The 26,578-nt window shown below is 43.3% G+C and overlaps 3 protein-coding genes across 3 annotated transcripts in view; 1 reads left to right on the top strand and 2 right to left on the bottom strand.

Annotated features, from left to right (window-relative positions):
* The window catches only part of kntc1 (kinetochore associated 1), a 42,808-nt gene extending 32,788 nt beyond the window's left edge, over positions 1-10,020 (top strand). The window contains 15 exon segments of the mRNA XM_030794489.1: positions 2,276-2,486; positions 2,852-2,976; positions 3,090-3,133; positions 3,350-3,428; positions 4,603-4,727; positions 5,057-5,192; positions 5,447-5,542; positions 5,698-5,754; positions 5,871-5,925; positions 6,040-6,103; positions 6,408-6,537; positions 9,063-9,152; positions 9,274-9,428; positions 9,775-9,877; positions 9,970-10,020. Coding sequence (XP_030650349.1) covers positions 2,276-2,486; positions 2,852-2,976; positions 3,090-3,133; positions 3,350-3,428; positions 4,603-4,727; positions 5,057-5,192; positions 5,447-5,542; positions 5,698-5,754; positions 5,871-5,925; positions 6,040-6,103; positions 6,408-6,537; positions 9,063-9,152; positions 9,274-9,428; positions 9,775-9,877; positions 9,970-10,020 — 1,521 coding nt within the window.
* Positions 10,021-10,235: 215 nt separating this feature from the next.
* Positions 10,236-11,159, bottom strand: LOC115830312 (hydroxycarboxylic acid receptor 2-like). Its single transcript, XM_030794477.1, has one exon. It carries the CDS (start codon positions 11,157-11,159, stop codon positions 10,236-10,238), a length of 924 nt encoding a protein of 307 aa, XP_030650337.1.
* Positions 11,160-13,493: 2,334 nt separating this feature from the next.
* On the bottom strand, positions 13,494-14,480 carry LOC115830307 (hydroxycarboxylic acid receptor 2-like). The gene has a single exon (XM_030794465.1). It carries the CDS (start codon positions 14,478-14,480, stop codon positions 13,494-13,496), a length of 987 nt encoding a protein of 328 aa, XP_030650325.1.
* Positions 14,481-26,578: the final 12,098 nt, after the last annotated feature.

Here is a 26,578-nt window from a genome sequence, read left to right as displayed (position 1 = left end):
ATTTGGAGCTGCTGCCGTTCCCAGAGTCTCTCTGATCTCTCTCTGGCATTGTACTTCCCTCTAGGGTTTGGACTGTCGTCTACAATAATATCGTAATTGTTCTTTTGATAATGTGTGAGCTGACATTATCGAGTATGTCACTCTCTTTGCAAATACCTATCAAAAACATGTCTTGAGAATCCACAAATTTACTTCGTCATGTAGTCTTGTAGGATAGACTACTGCGCGTGCACACTGAGAGTGCATACAGTGTGTTAGTACAGTATAGTTGTACATGGTCACTGCACCACAAGTTAAGCTAGCATAGCTGCCTAAAAGTGCATGACTTAAGTTCAAAATGAGTGAACAAACAGTGCCAGAAGACAAAATACAGACACCACCAGCCTCGCAATCTATGTCGCTAGATTTAATTGCTAGACATGGATCATCTTCACTTACATGGAGGTGGTTTGGCTTCAAACAAATGATGCTCAAAAGAAGGCAATCTGCAAACTATGTCGGAAATAGGTTGCCGTTAAAGACAGCTCGACAACTTGTTTCACCATCTGCGAACTGTTTGATCTCAATTATACTTGCCCTGGTGATTTAAATGTTTTTGTATTGTTTTTACATGAGTGTTTAAGTTTTAAATATCATCTACTTATCATTATTGACAAAATCTCAGAAAATATCGAGGTATCATTTTTTGTCAGTATCGCTCACCACTAGTGTGGAGTGTGACAAGCATTCCAAAAACTTTGTCTTTCTTTACTGCCTTAAGTCCTTCATGTTTGATGTCTTTTTTCACTGCTTTAAGTCTTTTAAGTTTCAAGTTTAAGTTTATTTAAAGCCCAGTATCACTGTTTACAGTCTCAAAGGGCTTTACATGCCCACAGGTTTACAACAACCAAAGCAGGGCAGCACCCCCTGTCTTAATCCTCATAGTGGGCAAGAAAAAACTCCAGATGATGGGGAATAATAGGAGAGATCTTAAGAAGGACCACAGAGAGAGGAGACCCCTTCATGGCCAGACAGGTGTGCAATAGGTGCCGACCCAGTGAGCAAATTGCAAACAACACAGAAATAATGGAAATGAAAACACACTAGTGGGCAGAAATAAAGAATAACAGCACAGCAGGGTGGGCTGAACCAGGGCAGGGAACATAGCCACAGCAGCGCAGGAACAGGACAAGCCACAAAGCCGCAGCAGCCGCCAGGATGATTTCATATTTAATGTTGTGACAGTTCATTATTGCTTTGCTGATATGTCTTTTCATATTTAGTTTCCTGTATATTGGCTTCTGAGGTGTGTTGATATGTAGGTGATAACAGGTTATGTTTCCTGTTTTTGGTGCAAACACAGGGAAAAAAACATTAACTGATATAGTCCTTTAGTGGTTGTTTTCCTCAAATTATGTGAATTTTTTTTTTTTTTCTAACAACGTAACCTCAGCAGATGTGGGCAGACATTTCAGTTTTTATGTCACCCACTCCAGTGCGGCTTGTTTATTAAAAAAAACTTTGATGTCTGCTAAAAGTTTGCTTTTATGATCAGGTTGTAGAAAAGTAAATCCTTCTCGCAGTTTCCGTCATGCAGGTCGACGCTGCTTTATAGACCAGTCAACAACCACTAAACTAACAGTTAGACTGTACACACCACTGAACAACCATTCCACTAACAGTTACAATCCCTAACCTTTCTGCAGCATCTTTACAGAAATGTGGACTCTTCTTTTACAATTCTGCGCATTTTTCAGGCAAATCTGTGAAGAGCTGTTCAAAGCGCCCATCTACTGACAGTCTTTCTTCTGTCTTTCTTATGACTCTGGGAGTGCAAAATGTTTGAGGGTGTGTCTCTGTTTGGAGAATGTCATTTACTCTTATTTTAAAGGCCACAGACATCATCAGAGATGAGCCCTGGAACAGAGATCATTAAACTGATGTACATCTGTGTGTGTGTGTGTGTGTGTGTGTGTATGTGTGTATGCCTGTGTGTGTGTGTATGCCTGTGTGTGTGTGTATGCCTGTGTGTGTGTGTATGCCTGTGTGTGTGTGTATGCCTGTGTGTGTGTGTATGTGTGTATGCCTGTGTGTGTGTGTACGTGTGTGTGTATGTGTGTACGTGTGTGTGTGTGTGTGTGTGTGTGTTTGTGTGTGTGTGTGTTTGTGTGTGTGTGTGTGTGTGTGTGTGTTTGTGTGTGTGTGTGTGTGTGTGTGCCTGTGATCCTGTGTGCGTGCATGTGTGTGTGTATGTACGTGCACATACGTGTGTGTGTGTGTGTGTGTGTGTTATCAGGAGGAGGTGCGTGCAAGAGGTGAGACTCTGATCTCTAAGCTGCAGTTGCAGTACCAGCGTTCGGCCACAGAGAATGCTCTGATGTCGTACCAGCTGGGTTCTCCCGACCTGCTGAAGCTAACGGGTCTGCCGGGCCGACTCATCGTGGCTCTGTTTGAACACAGCTCTGTAGAGGACCGCATGAGGAGTCCAATCGGACAGAACCACCCCGGTGAGAGCAAACGTCTGGATGTTTTCTTTGTCCTGTGTCACAGTGTATTAATGACCATTACTGTCATTGTTATTTTGGAGCTGTTAACATCACCACTGTAGGGTCTGGAGCAGGTGACTCCATCTGAAATGACACAGAAACAAGCATTTGGTGTATAGGTGTGTGGTCAAGAGATGAGATAATCATTCCTTTAATGTTTTATAAATTTATATATATAAATATGCATATACACACATAGTATGACGCCAAACATTGTAGCATTGTACTGTATCATACCTGGCCACCATTGATCATTACTGTATGTGCTGTCTGAGCATTGCTGTCTGATACACTCGAGTGTAAGTATTATTTCTGTGACTGGACAGACATTCACGCCGTGGTTAAGGAGATTGCTGCAATCAACAGCGTTGATCTTCTGAAAGTCCGGAACATTCTGTTAGAGAAGTGGCTTTGCAAAACAGGACAGTCTACTGGTCAGCCAGCAGGCAAGGTGTGTGTGTGTGTGTGTGTGTGTGAGTGTGTGAGTGTCTGGTGGTAAACTGCGTGGTGACTGGTAAAGACATGTTAATATGTTGTGTTGTTTGTCAGGATGTGAACCAGCAGCTGGACTGCATGACTGACATGCAGAAGGACCCAGATCTAATGAGGTACATTAAATAAAGACACAAACTCTCTGTCCTCTCCTGTCACCAAGCAGCAGACCTTTCCTCACGTCCTCTCCTTTACTCAGCTTCGCCTTTATAAACTGCCCAAAGCAAAATGTCTGTTACTGAAATGGTAATCATCTGTTTTTGTCTTAACATTTCACACGCTGTCCTTCCCCACCCGTCTCTCTCTCTCCTTCCCCCATGTCTGTTTGTCAGAGTGGTGTACTTACTGCAGATGCACCCTGTGGATATGAGTGCACGTTTACTCAGCCCCATGCTGACAGCTGAGACCTGGGTATGTAACTAAAGCCTGATCTGAGATCAGTAACACCCCAGTACAAAAGGCCCCAGTCAGTCTGGGCACAACAGCATTGTCTCATGATCAAGTTTAACATGCAGCATCTTTTTAAAGTAGCACTTGTTTCAGGTCACTACATGATGCTAAACTCAGTGTTCATTTGTGGAAGTCATAAACAAAAAATACGTGAGCTAATCCATCTGTGACACTGCGCTCAGCCTTTGTCAGAAAAGAAAAATCTTTTAAATCTAACAGAGTACCACTGCTGGGACACTGAAACCAGTGTCCAAAAAAACACTTACTGTCTTAGTTTGGGGCAGGGAAAAAGTGTGAACCTCCAGAGCTCTTAGCTCTTAGGTGAGCTATTCTAGTCAATTTAAACTTAGTGTGCTGTTGGCCATGAGAGGTGAGTAACTAGGGTGAGTCACTGTGAGTCACAGTTCAGTGGCACCCAGTACTCAGGACTGGGTGCCCGCAGGCCCCTGCTCCACCTGTCACTGCCAGTGTTCACGAGTCCATCCAACGTAACAGCAACTCTGAACAAGAATGATACACGTGTGGAAGCTAGTGCTCTCCAAAAAGAACCACCATCCCACCCACCTATGGCCCCACAGAGGGTAGGCTTGGAAGGCCACTAAGACAATGGATGTTGTGAGGGGAATACACTGTGGCCAGAAGTGGATGTGTGGGGTAACTGAAGTTTTGTGTTTGGTGAAAATGAGACAGTGCGTTTAAACAGAGCAGTCACAACCCAAACGGCTGTTGATCATCTGAATTTTACAAAGACTGTGTCAGGGACATGTTAACAAGCTGAAGAGTAACGGGAAAGGTTATGTAGCTCGATAATCAACATAAAAAACCAGACAGAAATCTACAGCTGAAGAAGGTGGAGGTTTTAAAACAGCCTGGTCAAATCCTGAGCTGAACTGAATTCAAATGTGGAATGACAGTGAGTTCACATTCTTTTTCTGACAACACAGGATCTTTGTGAACAGTCACACTGCTTTTGCTTGATTTTTTTGGCACAAGTTGGATATTCTTGACCTGAGCTTACACATAGGCTAAGTAAGACACAGAATGCGCCTTTATCTTTGAACCTCATAAGAACATCATGAAAATCTTTTTATTTCCTTCATCTTTCCACCTTCATCGTTCCTCCTGTTTTCTGTAGCCCCTGGGGGGGTCAGGACTGCGTTTGACCTTTGAGCACCGCAGTCGTGTGTTACTCTGTCTCATGCACATCGCAGACCCTGCCACGCTGGAGGCACTCTCCCATGTTCCCAGCGACAAAATGAGGTGAATACTCTACTGCACTGACTTTGTGATGTACACAGCATGTTTCAGTTAGACGTCATTTTTATTAGAGTAGTTCAGTCCTGCGGTCCTCTAAATGTTTGGTGTTTCACAGGTTCGGTTTCCCGATAATACAACCTTAGATTTCAGATACCTTCCTTTCTTGAACATGTATTCATTCACATTCTCCTCAGATAACTGGTTAAATATAAGCTCGAAGGTGAAAAAAAAAAGGTTTTATGCTAAAGTTGTTGAATTGTGCCGTTGCCCACGGACGTTCTTTTTGTTGTTTCGTTTTTTTAATTTATTTATTTTTTGGTGGCCTGTTTTAGGCACTACCTGCAGTGTTACATGTACCTGTCTCAACTGGAGTCCATGAACATCCCTTATACGCTGGAGCTCTTCCTCAGCAGTCCCAAAGAGGGCATGATCAAAGGCCTGTGGAAGAACCACAGCAATGAGCCACAGGTATTACCCATAATACCCCCATCCCCAACTCTACAACTGCCCCTCCTGGATTTTTATTTTTAAATTCTGGCCCATTTATCAAACTGATTGTGCCATGGTGATGATGGCTGTGATGGTGGGTGGACAGAGCATGCCTCTCTTCTCTAGCTCTCCAGGAGACCGGTCACCTCATTGTTTTACAGAGCACCTAACGCAGGGACACTGATGTGACTGTGCTGTGCTCATCCCCACTAACGTTGACTCTTTTGTACCAGGCTGTGCGTCTGGTGGCAGACCTCTGTCTGGAGTACCGCGTATATGATCCCCAGCTTTGGAACGGCGTGCTGCAGAAACTCCTCGTCTTCAATATGGTGAGTCATCGTTTGCTTCTCATTAGTTTAGAGTTTTAATCTTTTCAAAAACAACAACAACATGGAATCAGACTTGCACATGTGTTCTGTACTGCATTTGTTGTTTTATATGAATCTCAGAGATTTTTGAGAATCAGGTTCTTTTTTTTCTCCAGACCAGTTACTTGCAGAAGGTGCTAGAAGCTCTTGGCTCAGTTTCCAGCATTTTAGAGGTACAGTGTCATTAATAAACCATTTGCTTATTTACTGCACGTGTCTTGTCAGTCATATGACCTTGTCCTAACGTTACATTGAATGTGTGGCCAGTAATAGACATTTTTGTGTTTAGGTTTCCAGTTTCTCCAGGACCTGGCGGAGTGTAATTCTCTCTCCTTTCATGACAGGTACAAATTCGCCCCCTCCCCCTGTGCTTCCGTTTGATTTCACATGTAATGCGAGAAGGAAATAGGTGTCAATTTCTCAGAAGCATGTGGGTTTTTTTTGGGTTTTTTTTACAGCCTCCCTTCCTCTGAGCCCACAGCAGAAGGCTGCCTTTTACAAGACATTTGTCCTACTTCTCAAGTAAGAGTCTCTCCTCCACAGTGAGACAAAAACCCAACCCCAGCCTGTGCCCCAGACCACCACCGTACCTCACATACAGAGTCTCGCAGACTAATGACCAAACAATATGAAAAATGAGAAATTACCATGAAATATGAAAAATGATGTAGATTATGTTCAGAATGGGTGTGAGAGAGTTAAAGAGCAGTGTTAGCTCTTCAGTGTATGCACTGTGTAGGTGAGATCCTTATCGCTTTAGAGTGTCAGAGTGGAATGTGGTGAGGCCTCACGCGTGTTTTTTTTTTTTTTTTGGTCTTCTTCTCAGATGCCCGTTTCTGCTGAATCTGGATCTGGTTGGCATTGCCAAGCGTTTTGCCCAGTTTAACCTGTTGGCGTACTCCCTGGGCACCCTCCAGCTCATCCCAGTGGCTAAGAAACGAGACCAGCAGATTCAGGTTTGACCACACTTCACAAAAAACCCAATTCACTGATGTAGTGCAGTCAACCAAAAAAGGGTTTCTTTCTCCAGAATCTCCGTTTTTGATTACCTTTGGGGGGCTTTGTTTTTTTCATCCACTGTTCACCTCATCCTCACGCGCTGGGGTGAGAGAGGAGGTGAATTTCTGTAGATGAGTTCTGAGGTATGCTGATGATGCTGTGAATGGTCTGTTAGCCAGCGTCATGTACATTTACCACCAGTATGGGCCACTTTCAGAATAACGCTGCCACTCACTGTAATGCTGAATGAGTTTGACTGACGGCTCAATGTACGGCACTGACCGCAGCAGATCCACATTCAGATTAAACTCATGCCCCGCTGACCTCTACACTTACGCCTGAGTTTTCCTCAGAGTCTGTGTTTGGGTGGTGAAATGAGAGGGTGTGTATTGAATTAGGACTGATAACAAGAAGTAATCTTCCCCTCCCAGTACAGTGCTCAGGTCTCTCTTCACACGTTACGCTGCATTTGAATTTGGATGTTTTTCATAGACTTTGCATTCAGTGCTACTTGTTCTGTTTCATCCTACTGTTTAATACACATTTCACAGAGTTTGTGCTAATGATGTTTTAGGAAAAAAAAGAGATTTAGCCTTCATACATTAGTAATTGGGAATTTATAAGTGTTTGTAAATCTTTACCTAGAGAAGGTTGATGTCGTTGTCAGAGAATCATAAGACAGAGATGCAGCCAAACAAACCCATCAGTCAGTCAAACACTATGAACCAGCCAAACAAACCCATCAGTCAGTCAATCACTATGAACCAGCCAAACAACCCATCAGTCAGTCAAACACTATGAACCAGCCAAACAAATGTCAGTCAGACACTATGAACCAGCCAAACAAACCCATCAGTCGGTCAAACACTATGAACCAGCCAAACAAACCCAACAGTCAGTCAAACACTATGAACCAGCCAAACAAACCCAACAGTCAGTCAAACACTATGAACCAGCCAAACAAACCCAACAGTCAGTCAAACACTATGAACCAGCCAAACAAATGTCAGTCAGACACTATGAACCAGCCAAACAAACCCAACAGTCAATCAGACACTATGAACCAGCCAAACAAATGTCAGTCAGACACTATGAACCAGCCAAACAAACCCAACAGTCAGTCAAACACTATGAACCAGCCAAACAAACCCAACAGTCAGTCAAACACTATGAACCAGCCAAACAAACCCAACAGTCAGTCAGACACTATGAACCAGCCAAACAAACCCATCAGTCAGTCAGACACTATGAACCAGCCAAACAAACCCAACAGTCAGTCAAACACTATGAACCAGCCAAACAAACCCAACAGTCAGTCAAACACTATGAACCAGCCAAACAAACCCAACAGTCAGTCAAACACTATGAACCAGCCAAACAAATGTCAGTCAGACACTATGAACCAGCCAAACAAACCCAACAGTCAATCAGACACTATGAACCAGCCAAACAAATGTCAGTCAGACACTATGAACCAGCCAAACAAACCCAACAGCCAGTCAGACACTATGAACCAGCCAAACAAACCCATCAGTCAGTAAGACACTATGAACCAGCCAAACAAACCCAACAGTCAGTCAAACACTATGAACTAGCCAAACAAACCCAACAGTCAGTCACACACTATGAACCAGCCAAACAAACCCAACAGTCAGTCAAACACTATGAACCAGCCAAACAAATGTCAGTCAGACACTATGAACCAGCCAAACAAACCCAACAGTCAGTCAGACACTATGAACCAGCCAAACAAACCCATCAGTCAGTCAGACACTATGAACTAGCCAGACAAACCCAACAGTCAGACACTATGAACCAGCCAAACAAACCCAACAGTCAGTCAAACACTATGAACCAGCCAAACAAACCCAACAGTCAGTCAGACACTATGAACTAGCCAAACAAACCCATCAGTCAGTCAGACACTATGAACTAGCCAAACAAACCCAACAGTCAGTCAGACACTATGAACCAGCCAAACAAACCCATCAGTCAGTCAAACACTATGAACCAGCCAAACAAACCCAACAGCCAGTCAAACACTATGAACCAGCCAAACAAACCCATCAGTCAAACACTATGAACCAGCCAAACAAACACATCAGTCAGTCAGACACTATGAACTAGCCAGACAAACCCAACAGTCAAACACTATGAACCAGCCAAACAAACCCAACAGTCAGTCAAACACTATGAACCAGCCAAACAAACGTCAGACACTATGAACCAGCCAAACAAACCCAACAGTCAGTCAAACACTATGAACCAGCCAAACAAACGTCAGACACTATGAACCAGCCAAACAAACGTCAGTCAGACAGCAGATGCAGGCTTCGTTCTGTTTTTCTTCCGCTCTTGAGAACTGACTCATGACCATACATGCACACTTACAGTAAATGTGAAGAGCTGAATGACACACTTAATTGAAGTCGTGCACACCCGTGTGTGAAGAGTCATGTGTCTTTTAATGGTGTGTTTGTAGTGTTTCTTGTCAACCTGCAATCCAAGGCTGATCCTGGATCAGGTGGAGGAGTTTATGACCACAGGAGAACTGGCAGGAATCCCTTCTCAGGTCAGCAGATTTTTGCTCTTCACTTCATGGATTGTTCCTCTTTTTGTTTTGTTTTTTCCCTTTATTGTGTGTTTTTGTATTTGGTTATGTGGTGCTTACATAACAGTGAAATGACCTGTAGGTAACAGACACAGTGCTGGAGTTCCTGTGTCAGAACGGCCAGGCCCAAAGCCTGGTGAAGACCCCACATTACCCTCGTCTCAAAGAGCATTTAGTGTCAAAGGCATGCTCCAGTAAGGTGCAGGAGCTACTGAATTACCTTGTGGGTCAGAACAGGTTAGTGATGGAAATATCAACATTTCTAAGAGGGGGCCACTTGAGATGTCTTTGTGTTTGTTTTTAGTTCAAGAAAAAAGAGAGAGATATGGTCATTTGGCATTATGTCAGTGTTATTAGACTCTTTGTCTGGTTAAAAAAAAAAAATTCAATGAACTTTGCATTTTATTAGTGTATTTGGCATTTAATCGGTGCGTGAAGTTTTCTATATTCATTGCACATCTGTGTGAACAGTTTGTTCTTTGGGTGCACAGCTGCTATATTTGAGGCTAGCTTTGTTTAACATAATTAGCCTTTTTTCTTTAACAATCCAGTAATCTTCCCTCTAATGTCCTTTATTCCCTAGAGAGGAGGAGGCTGTCCTCCTCGCCCAGGAGTACCTGACCAAAAGAGAGCAGAAAGGAGGGAAGCAGACATTGGCAAATGCCCTCTGCACTGACCCTGTTAAGGTATGGAGAGACCAACTTTACAATTATTTATCCCAAACATTGTGGAAAACATGTTTCTTTTTTAATTTTTCAACTTTTCTCCTCTCTCTTAGGAGTTCTTGGGAAGAACAGTGGATTCCAGGGTTAGACACTCATACATGTAAATAACTTGTTGAAGAAAAGACACCAATTAATGAAACTTCTGCACTTTTGTTGTGGTAGATTAAGTAAACTTTGTTTGGTCATCGTAGTTAATATTGTCCTAGAATAATCTGCCATATTATACATGTTAACCTGTCAGTTTACACAGTTAGCCTAACTTATCCTGTCTGGAATATATAATACAACCACATGTATGTAAAATAAAGTAATGCATGCTTTAAGTTGATGTCTCCTTTGCCTGCTCTCTGTGCTGCTTATGCTCTAGTTTCACCACATTCTTACAGATCTTTTTGAAAGAGGGACTGGAAAAGTAGTAAACCACAGGATCAAGCATGCTGTTCAGGTAGGTTAGGCTGATAGTTATGTGGAAAGATGTTTGAAGAATCTGGTTGCCTTGGCAATCAGCGATGCTTCGTGCGTCCTTGACCCAGATTAGTACTCTGGTCACATTGCTTGGCAGGAAGCAGACGATGAACATAACTGTCACGGCAGTGAGACACATCATCACGCGCCGTATCCTGGGCTGACCGGACATGTGTCTCTGGTGGAACTGGGCGTAGGTTCGGGTGGTGCAGAAGAGAATTATTCCCAGGGAAATGAGGAACTCCAGGAAGAAAACAACACAGTGGAGGTTGTTCTTCTGGGTGAAACCCTCACATCTGGTGGTGTCCCCGTCCTCAAAGAGGTTTGAGCCGAGTAGCAGGTGGATATTGAGGGCAATGGTGGCAAGCCAGAGCATGCCAGCCAAAATAAACGACTTGGTAACAGTCATGGAGTTGAGAGGGTGGTTGGGGTGGACAACTCGAAAGTATCTGTCCACAGCAATGACGGTCAGGAAGAAGACGCATCCCCCACGATTCATAGCTAACATGAAAAGAGAGGCACGACAAAAACTGTCACCCAAAGTCCAGTCCATTCCTGCAAGGTAGTACCTCACCCGAAAGGGAAGCGATATGTTCAGGAGAAAATCGGCCAGGGCCAAGTTGAAGAGGAAGACGGTGCTGCTTCTCCAGGGCTTAATGTGACAACAGAAGATCCAGAGGGCCAAACCATTGCCAAGGACACCAAAGACAAACTCCAGGACTAGCAGCGGTGGAAGCACCTTGGTGAGAAGAATCCCTTCAAATACACAGGAGTCCATGGTTGATCTGAAAGCGTGTCTGAACGTTCAGAAAGCCTGTCACATCTGTCTGTTGCTATTTTTGATTAACATCCGCTGCCAGCGAGATGCCCAACAGATAACCTTATTCCAGAGGTGGGCAGATGATTCAGAAAGTAAATGTGATAACTACATAAACGAGAGAGAGAAAAAAACCCCAAACGATCTATTTCTAAAGCCTTTAAAAATAGAATACTCCTACCAAGAAGCGTGGTTTTCAGTGTGTGCGTTTTTGTTTTTGTCCGGACATCGCTGGTTGTCGCAAAGGACGATTAGGAAAGCAAGCAGCCAAGTACAGTGGAATCCATGCCTCTTGTCATGCTCAATTTCCCTCTGTGTATAGAGCAAATTACAACGCTAAACATACACAAACAGAGTGTCTATGCTGCAGGGCAGACGCCAGCTTTGTTTGGTGGATTATATCAGTGCCTTTCCAGTCCTATGCTAATTGAGGTTCGTTTCTGTAAGGTGCATAAAAAGCACATGGCTTCTAAATATTACTGATATTGATCTTAACAATAAAACTCACATCTGGATATGGAAAAAGATCACTAAACAGATTCTAGGGATTCAAGTCAATCCAGGCTGTTTGTGGGTTTGAGTTTGCAGCTGAAGAATTATGCACCAGTGCAAGACAGTCTACATGCACAACTGTTTGATCGTCAGTATTTTTGATTTGAGGATGTCGGTGCTTTAAAAAAAAAATTTCTCTGGTTATGTTCAAGTCAACTCCACCCAATTTCCATATCTATGAGCTGTATGCTTCATATGATAAGACAATACCATGGATGGGGAATGATTAAAATTCACAACAATCTCCACTCTCTTTTTTACTAACTGGTGACAACTCCATTTCTTTTTTTTTTTAATCGTTTACGCATTGGATCAGGCTATATCATCATTTCCACACACCAGATTACCAGCCTGTTTCAACAAAAGAAAAAGCATGAAAGACAATGGCTTCAGATAATCTGGGTGCATTTGCTCTGAAATTTATCACCTGTGAATTAACAACCAGTTTGTCAGTGTACCATTCACACGTTCTCCATGTAATATACATTTATATCTCTTCTCAGGAAACTGCACGTAGGAATACTATTTTAGACCATATGGGTGTTATTGAAATTAGATTGGTTGGTTCATAGTCTCAACAAGTTAAATGGCTTTAATTACAGCCAGTTTGTTTATAAACATGAGCACAGTAAAGAAATGAGATTAGTTCTCCATTAACACACCTTCTCTCCAAACACTTGACCTCACATGGATTCTTATATCCCAGGGTAATTTTATCTCAACAATCATAAACATGATTTATGCTTATTGTTTACTGTGACAGCTCTGACAGCTGCGGACTCAGTCAAAGCTAAAGTCCCTTTCCTGTTGAAAGAACACAGTGCATAAAGATCAGTAACACATTTTCTTCTATTTAACAAACTGTGAAGTCTGACATGGTTGTGGGAGCTCAGCATTATTCTTCTGTGACACTAATAATATTGCCAGTGGTTGTTCCATGACTGCACCAAACCAATTCAGGTCCAGGTCCAGTTTTAATTTACATAATCTCACAGAGGTTTCAGGACACCTCAGTTCGGATTCAAGAGATTAAAGAATGTTTCTGTCCCAGACTCAGTCATTCTGCTGAACCAGCAACTGGGTTCAGCCCAAAGATACTGAGCAAATTTAACCATGGGATCATGGGATGGGAACAGAAAGGACAGGTCTAATAATTCAGATTGTTGGCAGTATGCTTTAATTAGCCTCAGGCAGTAGATTAACTCATGCACTCCTCTTAAGTGTCCTGTAGTTGATGTGATATTTTTCTCTTTCTAATGAGCTTCTTGTAGTTACCAAGTACGGACAGAATTGTGTCTGATGCAAAAGAAATCTGAGAAATTGATAATAAAAGTAACAATTTATCTCATCGTAAGAAAAATGCATTACAAGCCTCCAAAATTGGAACCTTCCACGCTCAACAAGAATTACACGCAGTCATGAAGTGTAAATTGTCTTTATTTTTCCCATCTAAAAATGGATAAAAGTGCTGAACAGTGAGAAAACTAGCTTACATTTTACTAAAATAGCTATCCTGAAGATTAGGAGCAAAAATTAAAATGCATATGCGAGGTATTTCTAACAGTTTACACATATAAAGGAGAAGAAAAGAGATTGTGTAAATGCGTCACAGGCATGTCAAAGCTCAACAGAGGAATAATATTACTAATGCTTAAGTGTTCAACAGTCTCCCCACTATTTGTTTTATAGACGGAGTTCATTTGCGTACGTGTCTACAACTCTCCCAATGAGGTTTTCCTGTCGTCAGTTAATCAGCTGACTGGGAGTCTGGGAAGCGGTGTCCTGTGTCTTGTCTTCCCTTGTGTCTGTCTCCACAGGGATTTTGCTGAATCTTACTACCTTGTTGTAGATTCTCTTGAAAGTGGGATTGCAGAAGTAGTAGACCACAGGGTTCATCATGCTGTTCATGTAGGTGAGGCTGATGGTGATGTAGAACAATGTGGTGAGGTTTTCCATCGTCTGGCAGCACCAGCTACTGGTAAGCTTGGTCCAAATGACCAGCTGGGTGACATTGCTTGGGAGGAAGCAGACGACAAACATGAACACCACGACGATGATGAAGCACAGAGCTCTTTTGATCTTGGAGTGCTTGTTGAGCTGCCTCTCTCGCAGCTGTGAGACGATACGGGCCGTGCAGAATAGAATCACGCTCAGCGGAATGCAGAACGACAAAAAGTAGATGCATTTTCGCATTGTGACGATCGCAGTCATCGGACGACAGATCCAAAAACTCTCGCATTGCTGTTTGTCATTCAGCATGAAGGCTTTTGGATCCAACATGTAACCTAGCAAAGAAATATTAATCACCCACAGTCCAGCAGCCACACAAGCTGCCTTGGGAGCCGTCATCGAGTTTAGATGATGGTGAGGATAGACCACTCGAAGGTATCTGTCCACTGCAATGACTGTTAAGAAGATGATGCTTCCAAGGCGATTCATAGCCAGCATGAAGAGAGAAATTCTGCAAAACGCATCTCCGAAAGCCCACACCATTCCTGAGAGGTAGTAAGTGGCACGAAATGGCAGCGCAGAGAGCAGGAGGAAATCTGCCAGGGCCAGGTTGAAGAGGAAAACAGTGCTACTCTTCCAACTCTTCACATAATAACAGAAAACCCAAAGGGCCAGACCATTGGCAAATACACCCAGCACAAAGATGAAAATGAGCAGAGCTGGAAGCACTTTGGTGAGAACATTTCCTTCAACTGGACAACAGGAATTGCTGTAGTTCATAGCTGTCAGTGATCTGTGTGATCAGTTTCCTTTGATCCTTTGTGACTCTGCTCTTGTCTGAGACTGGAGCTAATGAGACAGAGAGAGAGAACACTCCCTTTTTAAGACCTGTCTGCAGCTACATATTAAGCAATTCATGCAAACACAGCAGAGAACTTAAAATAGACTTGAAAACCATTGGCTAATGTTGAAATTGTTTTTGGGGAAAGGTGTTGCTCTGGTTTTCACACCTTTTTTTATGTTTAAATCTGTGAACTAGGTTAACTCAGCCTCCACTGCAGAATTATCTATCATGTGAATCTGCTATCAAAACAGAGAAGCCAATGAAGAATGTATAAGATGTCTTTTGTGTGACAATATGTTACAGTCAGGTCACTGTTATTAAGAGCCAAAGAGAATAAATATGTGTGTGTGTGTGTGTGTGTGTGTGTGTGTGTATAAATACATCAAATAATATGTGTCAAACCATATGTACATGAAAACTACTACTTTAAACATGCCTGTTTTCTGATGTCCTCACCTTCCTGTAAAAGTAGTTAAATTCAGTTCCATATTGGTGCTGACACTGAATACATAAACACACACATAGACACATGAACAAGTGTGTATAGATAGATAGATAGATAGATAAAGGGTAGAGCCAAATCCGAATATGGTATTCAGCAAAGCACAAATAGTGGGTCTTTACGAATATTTATTTCGTACAAAAATTTAAAAAATTATTTGTTTTCGGGTAGAAAAAAAAAAACATGTCAAATAGCTGGTGTTCCTCATTATGACGGAGCATTAAGGCCACATCTGAGATTTCGAGAATAAAGTAGTAATATTGCGAGACTAAAGTCGTAATTTCAGAAGAGTTGAGGAGGAACAGAAGAGCGGTCTGCTGCAGTATGCTGCTGATGTGCCAAAAGATGAAGTATTTAGTTATTCGTGAAACCTACACTTCATTCTCCTCCAAGTCTGTGTAGTTCTTTCTTTGGAATAGACAGTTTCTAGCACAAGTCCTGATACTTATGATGATGCGGTGCTGTTGTGCCAAAAGATTAAGTATTTTGATATTTGTGAAACCTATACTAAAGTATTACTTCACAAGATGATCCATGTGGGAGTAAGCCTACATTAGCTCTGACAGTCTAGTTACTAGCTATTGGCTTGAGTGTGGATTAGGAACTGAATTAATTTTAAAATGATTTTCTTTTCAATGATGTTTATGCTTATACATGTTTATTGCTGGGTTTATGAAAAACATAAACCAATATTAGGCTACATTTAAGCATTCAAAATTATTGTGATAACTTGAATTCAATTATGAGGCCGTCTGGGATGCAGATTAACAGTTTAATCAATAACTTAAAAAGATCAAATATTGGAGCAATTTTCTAACGTCAATGGTCTCTTTCTCAGGTTTCAACTCTACATCTATATATCAGATAAGTAGTGCCTATAAATTTAGGTCACACCTCCACATGTGGAGGGGAGTGGTACTGCAGGTAAGAATCTGTATTTTAACAGGATATCACAATTATTACAATAGTTTATTGAACAACTCTTATATTTGGGGGCCAAGCAGCAAAGCTGCCTAATTCTCCTCACCAAGTTTCATGCACAGAACTTTTGAACCGTATGTCCGATTTTCAAAAATGAGGTACTGTCAGATTCCTTGGGTCAAGGCGAGTTCAACACACCCCATGCCGTCAATTTCCACCATATTGGATTTTATCAAAAAATGATTTTTTTGCTAATCCTTGGACAAACTTTGTCCAATCTTCAACAAACTTAGCACAGACGATGATAGCACGACCATGCCTCACAAAAGTTATCCAAAGGAGTTTTTATTTTTGAAGGTGTTCGTCCCTCACAGCCAATCAAATTTGGTGGCAAAGTCACCAAAAAGGAAAAGAGCTCATATTTCAGCAAAGCTTTGATGTATCAATGCCAAACTTGGTGGACTGACTCAAGACTCTGCCCAAAGGGAGTCCAGAAAATATTGCCACCCATTTTACCACTCGGGGGCGCTATAGTAGGAAAAAACATGTTATTGTTCATTACTCTTCATATTTTTGGTCTAAAATCATGATTGTCATTCGACGTCATGCTTTTTCTGACTCTGAGGCCTGGACATGTTGCTATTTTCTGTTCTGCATTCATACTCGATGGCAAAGTTGCCAAACAGGAAGTAAGGCTATTTCGTAGAACTGTATGGTAAAAAGTTTTGAAATTTGGCACCTTGATTGGGGCTCCTACCCTGATTCTACCCAGGACATTTCATATCTGCCCATCAAGTACTCAAGCACCACCAACGGGTCAAAGTTGGAGGCACATGCACACATGACTCTTTTGAAGGATATGAGTAAAATTAAAAAATGAGGTGATGCTGGATTCTTTGCATCAAGCCGAGGTCATCGCAATCAGTGACATCAATTTCTGCCACACTCGATTTTCTGCCATTTTGGATTTCATAAAAAAGTGTTTTTTCACTACTCTTCAGACAAACTTTGTCCAATCTTCACCAAATTTGTAAAAGATGATCTTCAGACTAAGCTTCACAAAAGTTATAAGATGGATTTTTGATTTTCCAAAGCATTCGACCATAACAGCCAACTGAAATCAGCAGCCAACTGAAGCCAGCAAACAGGAAGTGAGCCCATATTTCAGCAATGCTTTGATGTATCTACACTAAACATCGTGGCCAGACTCAAAACCCCACCTAAGGGGAGTCCAGAAAGAAATTGCCCAGTTTTACCACTTGGGGGTAAAGGAAAGGAAAAACATGCTTTTGCCCATCACTCTTCACATCTTTGGTCTAATATCATGATTGTTATTTGAATTCATGCCTTTTTTTATCCTGAGGTCTGCACAACAATTCAACAATTACTTCAGCACGCTTGGCCGCCTCATTGCTGCTTCAAGCTATATTAACACTTTAATACTCTAAAATTAGAAGTGTAATAAAAACAAAAACAGGATTATTATGCCACTTTTATTCGAACACAGATACAAATACAAATAATTTTGCTGTCTCAGTAAATATAAAATATATGCTTATAATATTTATAAGCAAATATAATATAAATACTGCACAGCTGTAATATATATATTTATATATTTTTTTTTTATTAGTGTAATGATTCACCGTTACGAATCAGAAACCGGTTTTAATGTTAAAGATGCGACTACATCGATATGCCGGCCCCTGAATCGGTCTAAATGTACCATGAATCGGTCGATGGCCTGAAGTTACGAATCGGTTGACTGAAGCTTTGATGCTAATTCTGTAGTATTTAGCTGCTGCAAAGGACTCACTGATCTAACGTTACAAGTCATGTTACCTTCAAAATAATAAGGACCGCCCCTCATTCACAGATAACTGCACGTCTCGCGTTGACCTTTAGAGAGTAACGTTAGCCAGTAACTTGAGAGGTAAAAACAAGAACACGTCCGACGGCGCAGACACGGTTTACAGTGCACCATCAAATCTAAAATTCAACGTTCTGAAGACATTCGGATTTCACAAGGAGGAAAGAAAATTGGACAAAAGTCTAGCCATTTGTAATGGCTGTAGAACAGTGATTAAGTAGGCCACAGTGGTAGCACGACAAATCTTACCACTCACCTGGTGAGACTGCATGGTGACACCTATGCGGACAAGGGATGCGTAGATGCTAGTGCAGCTAGCACAAGCAAGAATATGTAATACAAAGACACGGATATTAAACGCTTTGTCCAGCCACAAGTTAGCCACAACTCGGTGAGGTCTAAGGTAACCATGGCATCTATATCCCGTTTTATTTTGAAGGACTTGAATATTTGTTCATACAGTAAGTCTTTTTTGTCTGTATATACTGAAATAAAACACAATGACAATTCTGAGATGATTTGTCTTCCATTTTATTTCCCGTGCCGCAAAGTAACAAATACTTGGGATCCCCTGGTCTTTCATGAAATATCTATTTGAAGGTAAGCAATGCCGCCTTTATTAATTTGTAATGGAAAAATGAATGTCTACTGTTCAGCCGCCTGTTTAAGTTTTACCTATTTGTCTGTTGAAGCCATCTAGTGGCAGTTAATAGTAGTGCAGCCTATTTTAAAGACAGGAAGTAGGAAGTAGTGTTCATTTAGTGTTCGCGTTGCCAAGTTACAGCTATGTAACGGTGTTTTCTCTGTCCTGTTCCGTCCATCGTACACAACTTGTTAGGCGTATTGTCCGTAAGTGAGTTCGTTAATTATAAATGTGTCGATATACGAAACTATATATTTCAAGTGTTTGGGGTGAATTGTTACTTTATTAATTGATCACATTACTTTGTCACATCTCTAATTTCGACGTGTCATTTTGTGTTTGTTTCAGTTTTACAAAAAAGAACTACTTAATTAAACTTCAAAACGGAATCCTGGTTCTCCTGGAGTTATTAAGTAGGTGTTTAAGCTGTCTGGATAGCTAGGTGCAGGGACCCATAGCGAGGCCAGTACAGTAAAAGGACAACAATACAGCAAGTTGTATACATTGGAGAGTATCCACGTGGAACACTACTCATCCCAGAGTCAAGCAACCATCAACTCAACATGGCAGGTAGCCACAAGAGTTCCAATAGTGTCAGAGAGCAGATAGAAAACAAGATCAAAGAAGAAAATGAGGATCTTCAATCTCTACATACCCGTTCAAGTAGGTCATCAGCCAGTTCTAGGGTTAGCCTGGCTATCGCTACAGCGCGGGCAAAAGCCGAAGCAGCCCAAGCCAGAGCAGCCTATGCTCAACGGGAGATAGAGTTAAAGGTTGAACAAGCCCGCCTTCAAGCCACCCTCAAAGCCCTTCAGGTAGCAAAAGAAAGAGATGCTGCTCAGGCTGAAGCAGAAATGTTGGAAGCCGGTTTGATTGAATCTGATCTAGGGTCTGCCGTTAAAACTCCTATTCCTCTTTCACCTCAAAAACGCCTACAGCACACTGAAGATTACGTAAGAGATCAACGCCGTATGAATTCAACACCCCACCCTATTGTTGAAGATATGCAAGAAGCAAATCCAATACTTCACGCACCCAACATTACAGGCATAAGGGAAACTGGACATCCTAGTGATGGTTGTGGAACCCTTCCCATCAAACCCGAAGAGCATGTGATGGACCACGCAGGAAAAAGGCCTTACATTCAACATCGATCGCCTACTCAGCTACATGGGGCCTTCAGCAGAAACCCATATCAGGCAGAGTATGACAGAACCCCTACCACTCATGACCTCGCTAAGTGTTTAGCTCGCAACCAGCTCGTGACGACCGGCCTAACCACCTTCGATGATAAGCCAGAAAACTATTGGGTATGGAAATCATCCTTCCAGAATGCCATCGCTGGATTAGACCTGACCGCAGGAGAAGAGCTTGACCTTCTCGGTAAATGGCTTGGCAGAGAGTCTTCAGAGCAGGTCCGCAGGATGAAGGCAGTCAACATCAGAAACCCGCCACTTGGACTTATGATGGCTTGGGAGAGGCTGGAAGAGACATATGGCTCACCAGAAGCCATTGAGCAAGCTCTATTCACCAAACTTGAGAACTTCCCAAAGGTGACCAACAAAGACCCACAAAAGCTCCGTGAACTTGGAGACCTGTTGCTAGAGCTTCAGGCAGCAAAGCTGAACGACTACTTACCTGGTCTATCATACTTAGACACCTCCAGGGGGATTCATCCCATCGCAGAGAAGTTGCCATATAATCTCCAGGAAAAGTGGACATCATTCGGGTCAAAATACAAGCGTGACCATAATGTCAGCTTTCCTCCTTTCCCTGTGTTTGTTGAATTTGTGCGCACAGAAGCTAAGGCACGTACAGATCCCAGTTTCAACTTCCTCACTTCTCAAACACCATCAGGTAGAAGAGAGCGGCCAGACAGATACAACAGAACATCCGTATCTGTCCATAAGACAACTGTGTCCCCACCTAGGAAGTCTGGAGGTGAGAAGAAATCAGTGGATCACAACAAACTCTGCCCTATCCACGAGAAGCCCCATCCGCTGAGGAAGTGCAGAGGCTTCAGGGAGAAGAGCGCAAGCAATTCCTTAAAGATAACTCCATATGCTTCCGATGCTGCTCATCCACTGATCATTTTGCAAAAGAGTGCAAGGTCGAAATACAATGCAAAGAATGCCAGAGTGACCGTCACGTGTCAGCCCTCCATCCGGGTCCTGCACCATGGAGATCCAAGTCTTCCCCTCCCTCTTCAGAGCATGGCGGGGAGGAAGACAGGGCAACCAATCAGGATGTTACCTCTAGGTGTACTGAAGTATGTGGAGAGGGAGTTAGTGCAAGAGGATGTTCGAAGATATGTCTCGTCAGCGTTTATCCAAAGGGGCACCGTGATAAATCTAAGAGAATCTATGCTATACTCGACGAGCAGAGTAACAGATCTCTGGCGAGATCAGAGTTCTTCAACGTCTTCAACATACAAGGTGGTGAATTTCCATACATGCTGAAGACATGCGCGGGGCTCAAAGAGACAGCAGGGCGAAGGGCCTGTGGTTATGTAATAGAATCGGTCGACCAGAAGATCAGTCTTCCTCTACCTACACTCCTTGAGTGTAACCAGATCCCCAACAACCGCTCAGAGATACCGACTCCTGATGCAGCCCGTTATCACAGTCACCTGAGCAAGACTGCGGATGAGATACCACCTCTGGATCCTCAAGCAGACATACTCCTGCTGCTTGGCAGAGACATCCTGAGAGTACATAAGGTTAGGAAACAAATCAGTGGGCCTCACAATGCCCCATTCGCCCAGAAGCTGGACCTTGGATGGGTCATTGTTGGAGAGGTCTGTCTAAGGGGGGCTCACAAGCCATCTGAGGTGAGCACTCTCAAGACTAGCGTCTTAGAGAATGGTCGTCCAAGCTACCTTCATCCCTGCAGCAGTCAAGTGCATGTCAAGGAAAGATTTGGTCACATCACTACATACCAAGCTTCTCCAGCAATTTCCTTGGACAGTTTACCGCCAACGCCAGATGAGGAGAACCTGGGTCAGTCCATCTTCCATCGCACATCCAGCGATCACAAACTCGCCCTTTCCATGGATGATGTGAGGTTTCTCCACATCATGGACAGTGAGGTCCATCAAGACAACTCCAACAGCTGGGTTGCACCTCTGCCCTTTAAGACACCCAGGCAAAGGCTACCGAACAACAGAGACTGTGCTTACAATCGTCTCATATCACTCCGTCGGACCCTAGAGAAGCGCCCCAAGATGAAGGCACACTTCCTGGAATTTATGGAGAAAATGTTAAACAACAAGCATGCAGAGATAGCTCCTCCATTACAGGAGGGCCAAGAGTCCTGGTATCTCCCCTCTTTTGGAATCTACCATCCTAAGAAGCCAGAGCAGATCCGCGTCGTCTTCGACTCCAGTGCAGCATATCAGGGGATTTCACTAAATGATGTGTTGCTCAGAGGCCCCGACATGAACAACGCCCTAGTGGGAGTGCTCATGAGGTTCAGAAAGGAGCCTGTGGCCATCACCGCTGATATCCAGCACATGTTTCATTGCTTCGTGGTGAAAGAAGACCACAGAGACTTTCTTCGATTCCTGTGGTATCGCGACAACAACCTTAACAGCAACATTGTGGACTATAGAATGCGAGTCCATGTCTTCGGGAATAGCCCTTCCCCAGCTGTTGCCATCTACGGTCTAAGGAGAGCAGCCAGGGAAGGAGAAGAAGACTTTGGCAGCGATGTGAGAAGGTTCATCGAGCGAGAATTCTATGTAGATGATGCATTGAAATCTTTTCCCACTGAGGAAGAGGCCATCAGTGTCCTCAAGCGTGCTCAAGAAATGCTTGCTATCTCCAACCTTAGGTTGCATAAGGTGGCCTCCAACAGGCAAGTAGTCATAGATGCCTTCAGCCCTGAAGACCGGGCCAAAGATATCCAAGATCGGAACCTCTTCACTGATGAGGTGCCCCTGCAAAGGAGTCTAGGAGTGTCCTGGAACATAGCGACAGATGTGTTCATGTTCCAAGTTGCTGCTGAGTCAAAACCCTTCACCCGACGAGGAGTTCTGTCCACGGTGAATAGCATTTATGACCCTCTCGGCTTCCTTACCCCAGTAACAATACAGGGAAGGCTACTCCTAAGACAGCTCTCTGTACAAGCTGAAGATTGGGACTCACCTCTACCAAAAGACATGGAAGCAGAGTGGGACAGATGGAGAGACTCGCTCCAGGATCTCCAAGAGCTCAAAATACCTCGAGCCTACACATCCTTCTCAGCCACTAATGCTCGGTTCAGGGAGCTCTGTGTCTTCGCGGATGCATCAGTGAAGGCAGTTGCAGCCGTGGCCTATTTGAAGGTAACCCATGACGATGGTCATGTGGAAGTCGGTTTTGCCTTTGGAAAGGCTAAGCTGGCGCCGCAACCAGAGCTCTCTATCCCTCGATTAGAGCTGTGTGCGGCGGTGCTGGCAGTTGAGATGACAGATATGATAGTTGAGGAAATGGATCTAAAGTTTGACAGCATTAAGTACTACACAGACAGTAAGGTGGTACTTGGTTATATCCATAATCAATCCAGGAGATTCTACGTCTATGTGAACAACAGGGTCCAACGAATTTGCCAGTCTTCAGCTCCTGAACAGTGGCAGTATGTTTCCACCAATCTTAATCCAGCAGACCATGGGTCTAGATCCATACCAGCATCCCTTCTGGGTAGTACGACATGGCTCACAGGACCAGCCTTTCTTCAGAATCCATCCTCACTTACACCAGAGCCTCAGGAGACTTACGATCTTGTTGACCCTGTCTCTGACCCCGAGGTACGCCTACAAGCGACTGTTAACATTACTTATGTCTCTAAGGACATTCTAAGCACCGCACGCTTTGAGCGCTTCTCCAACTTTAATATTCTCATCAAAGCAGTAGCACACCTAGTCCACATTGCTCGTTCCTTCTCTCGGGTAAGGCAAGGAGACAACTGCTATGGGTGGCACATCTGTCGCAAGGCCCCGTCAGAAGAGGAGTTGGAGAAAGCTAAATTACTGGTCATCAAGAGCGTGCAGCACGAGTGCTACGCAGAAGAGTTCAGGTGCATTGAAACATCAGCCAACCTTCCTCATCATAGCCTTCTGCGGAAGTTGCATCCTTTCATTGACAGCACCGGACTACTCAGAGTTGGGGGTCGCATCACACAGTTGCAGTTAGGCACAGACGAAACAAACCCCGTCATTGTTCCGGGCCGTCACCATCTGGGAACCCTCATTGTACAACATCACCATCAGGCAGTGAAACATCAAGGGAGGCATTTTACAGAGGGTGCCATCAGAGCATCTGGAATCTGGCTGGTTGGAGCTAAAAGAAGCATCGCTAGTCTGCTCTTCAAGTGTGTCATCTGTAGAAGGCTTCGCAGGAAAACAGAGTACCAACAGATGGCGGACCTACCAGCCGAGCGATTACAGGTAGCACCACCCTTTTCTTATGTGGGTGTAGATGTCTTCGGGCCTTGGGAGGTAGTTTCCCGTCACACCAGAGGAGGGCATGCCAACTGTAAGAGGTGGGCAGTGCTGTTCTCATGCATGTGTGCATATCGAAGTGATCGAAGCCTTGAGTGCCAGCAGCTTCATCAATGCACTCAGAAGGTTTTTCGCTGTCAGAGGGCCAGCAAAGCAACTACGCTCAGATTGCGGCACAAACTTTGTTGGTGCGAGCCGAGAGCTGGGAATGGATGGATCTTGCTCTGACTCACAGAGTGTGGAGAAGTATCTGCAAGAACAGAAATGCACCTGGGTATTTAACCCACCCCATTCATCCCATATGGGCGGCGTATGGGAGAGAATGATTGGTATTGCTCGTCGCATCCTGGACTGCATGCTCCTTGAAGGGAAGTCACGTCTAACTTATGAAGTTCTGACGACCCTCATGGCTGAGGTCAATGCCATTATGAATGCAAGGCCTCTCATTCCTGTGTCTTCTGATCCAGAATCCCCTGTCATTCTCACTCCCCTGGTGCTCTTGACACAGAAAACTGGAGCTCCCCCACCTCCGCCTCATGACTTTGGGAAAGGAGAGCTTCTCAGGGAGGAGTGGAAGCGAGTTCAGAGCTTGGCAGAAACCTTTTGGAGCAGGTGGCGCCGAGAGTACTTGAACACCCTGCAGAGCCGGCACAAATGGATAGAAAAGAGGCCTAACCTCAAGCAAGGGGATGTTGTCTTAATGAAAGATGCCCAAGCAAAAAGAAATGACTGGCCTATGGCTGTCATCACGAAGGCCCTTCCAAGCCGGGATGGATTGGTGAGGAAAGTGGATGTGAGAGTGATCAAGGAAGGCAAGCCAAAGGTTTACTCCAGACCTGTGACATAACTGATCCTTCTTTTGTCTCCTGAGGACTCTTGAAATTAGTAGTAATAGTTATGTGGGGTCTCCTTTGATAGACCCCAGGCGGGGAGTGTTCAGCCGCCTGTTTAAGTTTTACCTATTTGTCTGTTGAAGCCATCTAGTGGCCAGTAACTTGAGAGGTAAAAACAAGAACACGTCCGACGGCGCAGACACGGTTTACAGTGCACCATCAAATCTAAAATTCAACGTTCTGAAGACATTCGGATTTCACAAGGAGGAAAGAAAATTGGACAAAAGTCTAGCCATTTGTAATGGCTGTAGAACAGTGATTAAGTAGGCCACAGTGGTAGCACGACAAATCTTACCACTCACCTGGTGAGACTGCATGGTGACACCTATGCGGACAAGGGATGCGTAGATGCTAGTGCAGCTAGCACAAGCAAGAATATGTAATACAAAGACACGGATATTAAACGCTTTGTCCAGCCACAAGTTAGCCACAACTCGGTGAGGTCTAAGGTAACCATGGCATCTATATCCCGTTTTATTTTGAAGGACTTGAATATTTGTTCATACAGTAAGTCTTTTTTGTCTGTATATACTGAAATAAAACACAATGACAATTCTGAGATGATTTGTCTTCCATTTTATTTCCCGTGCCGCAAAGTAACAAATACTTGGGATCCCCTGGTCTTTCATGAAATATCTATTTGAAGGTAAGCAATGCCGCCTTTATTAATTTGTAATGGAAAAATGAATGTCTACTGTTCAGCCGCCTGTTTAAGTTTTACCTATTTGTCTGTTGAAGCCATCTAGTGGCAGTTAATAGTAGTGCAGCCTATTTTAAAGACAGGAAGTAGGAAGTAGTGTTCATTTAGTGTTCGCGTTGCCAAGTTACAGCTATGTAACGGTGTTTTCTCTGTCCTGTTCCGTCCATCGTACACAACTTGTTAGGCGTATTGTCCGTAAGTGAGTTCGTTAATTATAAATGTGTCGATATACGAAACTATATATTTCAAGTGTTTGGGGTGAATTGTTACTTTATTAATTGATCACATTACTTTGTCACATCTCTAATTTCGACGTGTCATTTTGTGTTTGTTTCAGTTTTACAAAAAAGAACTACTTAATTAAACTTCAAAACGGAATCCTGGTTCTCCTGGAGTTATTAAGTAGGTGTTTAAGCTGTCTGGATAGCTAGGTGCAGGGACCCATAGTGAGGCCAGTACATCTACATTAAACAAATGTTAAGAACTGTATCAGACTGCATCGCGCTGAATCGTTCCTTGTTAATGTATGGTAGCCATGTATCAGATCTTATAGGAGAGATGCACACCTCTAATAAATATACACACAGGTGCTCCTCAGCTTACGATGGGGTTAAGTCAAATATCATAAGTCGAAAATGCATTTAAAACCATACATCCAGTAGGAGATGCCATCGCCATTGCTAGTGTAACCAAGTAGCGGGTCAAACTAAACTCCCAAATATGGTCTTCATGGTTAAATGAAACCCAGCAGTCAAGATGGTCAGTTACACAAAATAGATTTATTAAATACAATCAAATTTTTTTATTGTTAATCACAATAAAATACCTTAAGAACAAAATTTAAAAAACCACCAAGCATGGAAGGAACAAGGAGACAGACAGACCAGGCAGCACACTAGGACACAGTAGGGGAATAATGAGTGAGGGTGAGGGATAGAGAAAGGAAACAAAAAGCAACCAACTTACCACACCACCACACACGATCAAACACGATACCTTGTGACTCACTACAAACCACTGCACCCA

The sequence above is a fragment of the Chanos chanos genome, chromosome 1 (assembly GCF_902362185.1).
Source record: "Chanos chanos chromosome 1, fChaCha1.1, whole genome shotgun sequence".
In the NCBI taxonomy this organism is placed as follows: Eukaryota; Metazoa; Chordata; class Actinopteri; order Gonorynchiformes; family Chanidae; genus Chanos; species Chanos chanos.
This window is presented reverse-complemented; position numbering and strand designations above follow the sequence as displayed.

Coding starts and splice junctions, on each gene's coding strand:
- LOC115830312 (XM_030794477.1), bottom strand. CDS start 11,159: ATGGACTCCTGTGTATTTGAAGGGATTCTTCTCACCAAGGTGCTTCCA.
- LOC115830307 (XM_030794465.1), bottom strand. CDS start 14,480: ATGAACTACAGCAATTCCTGTTGTCCAGTTGAAGGAAATGTTCTCACC.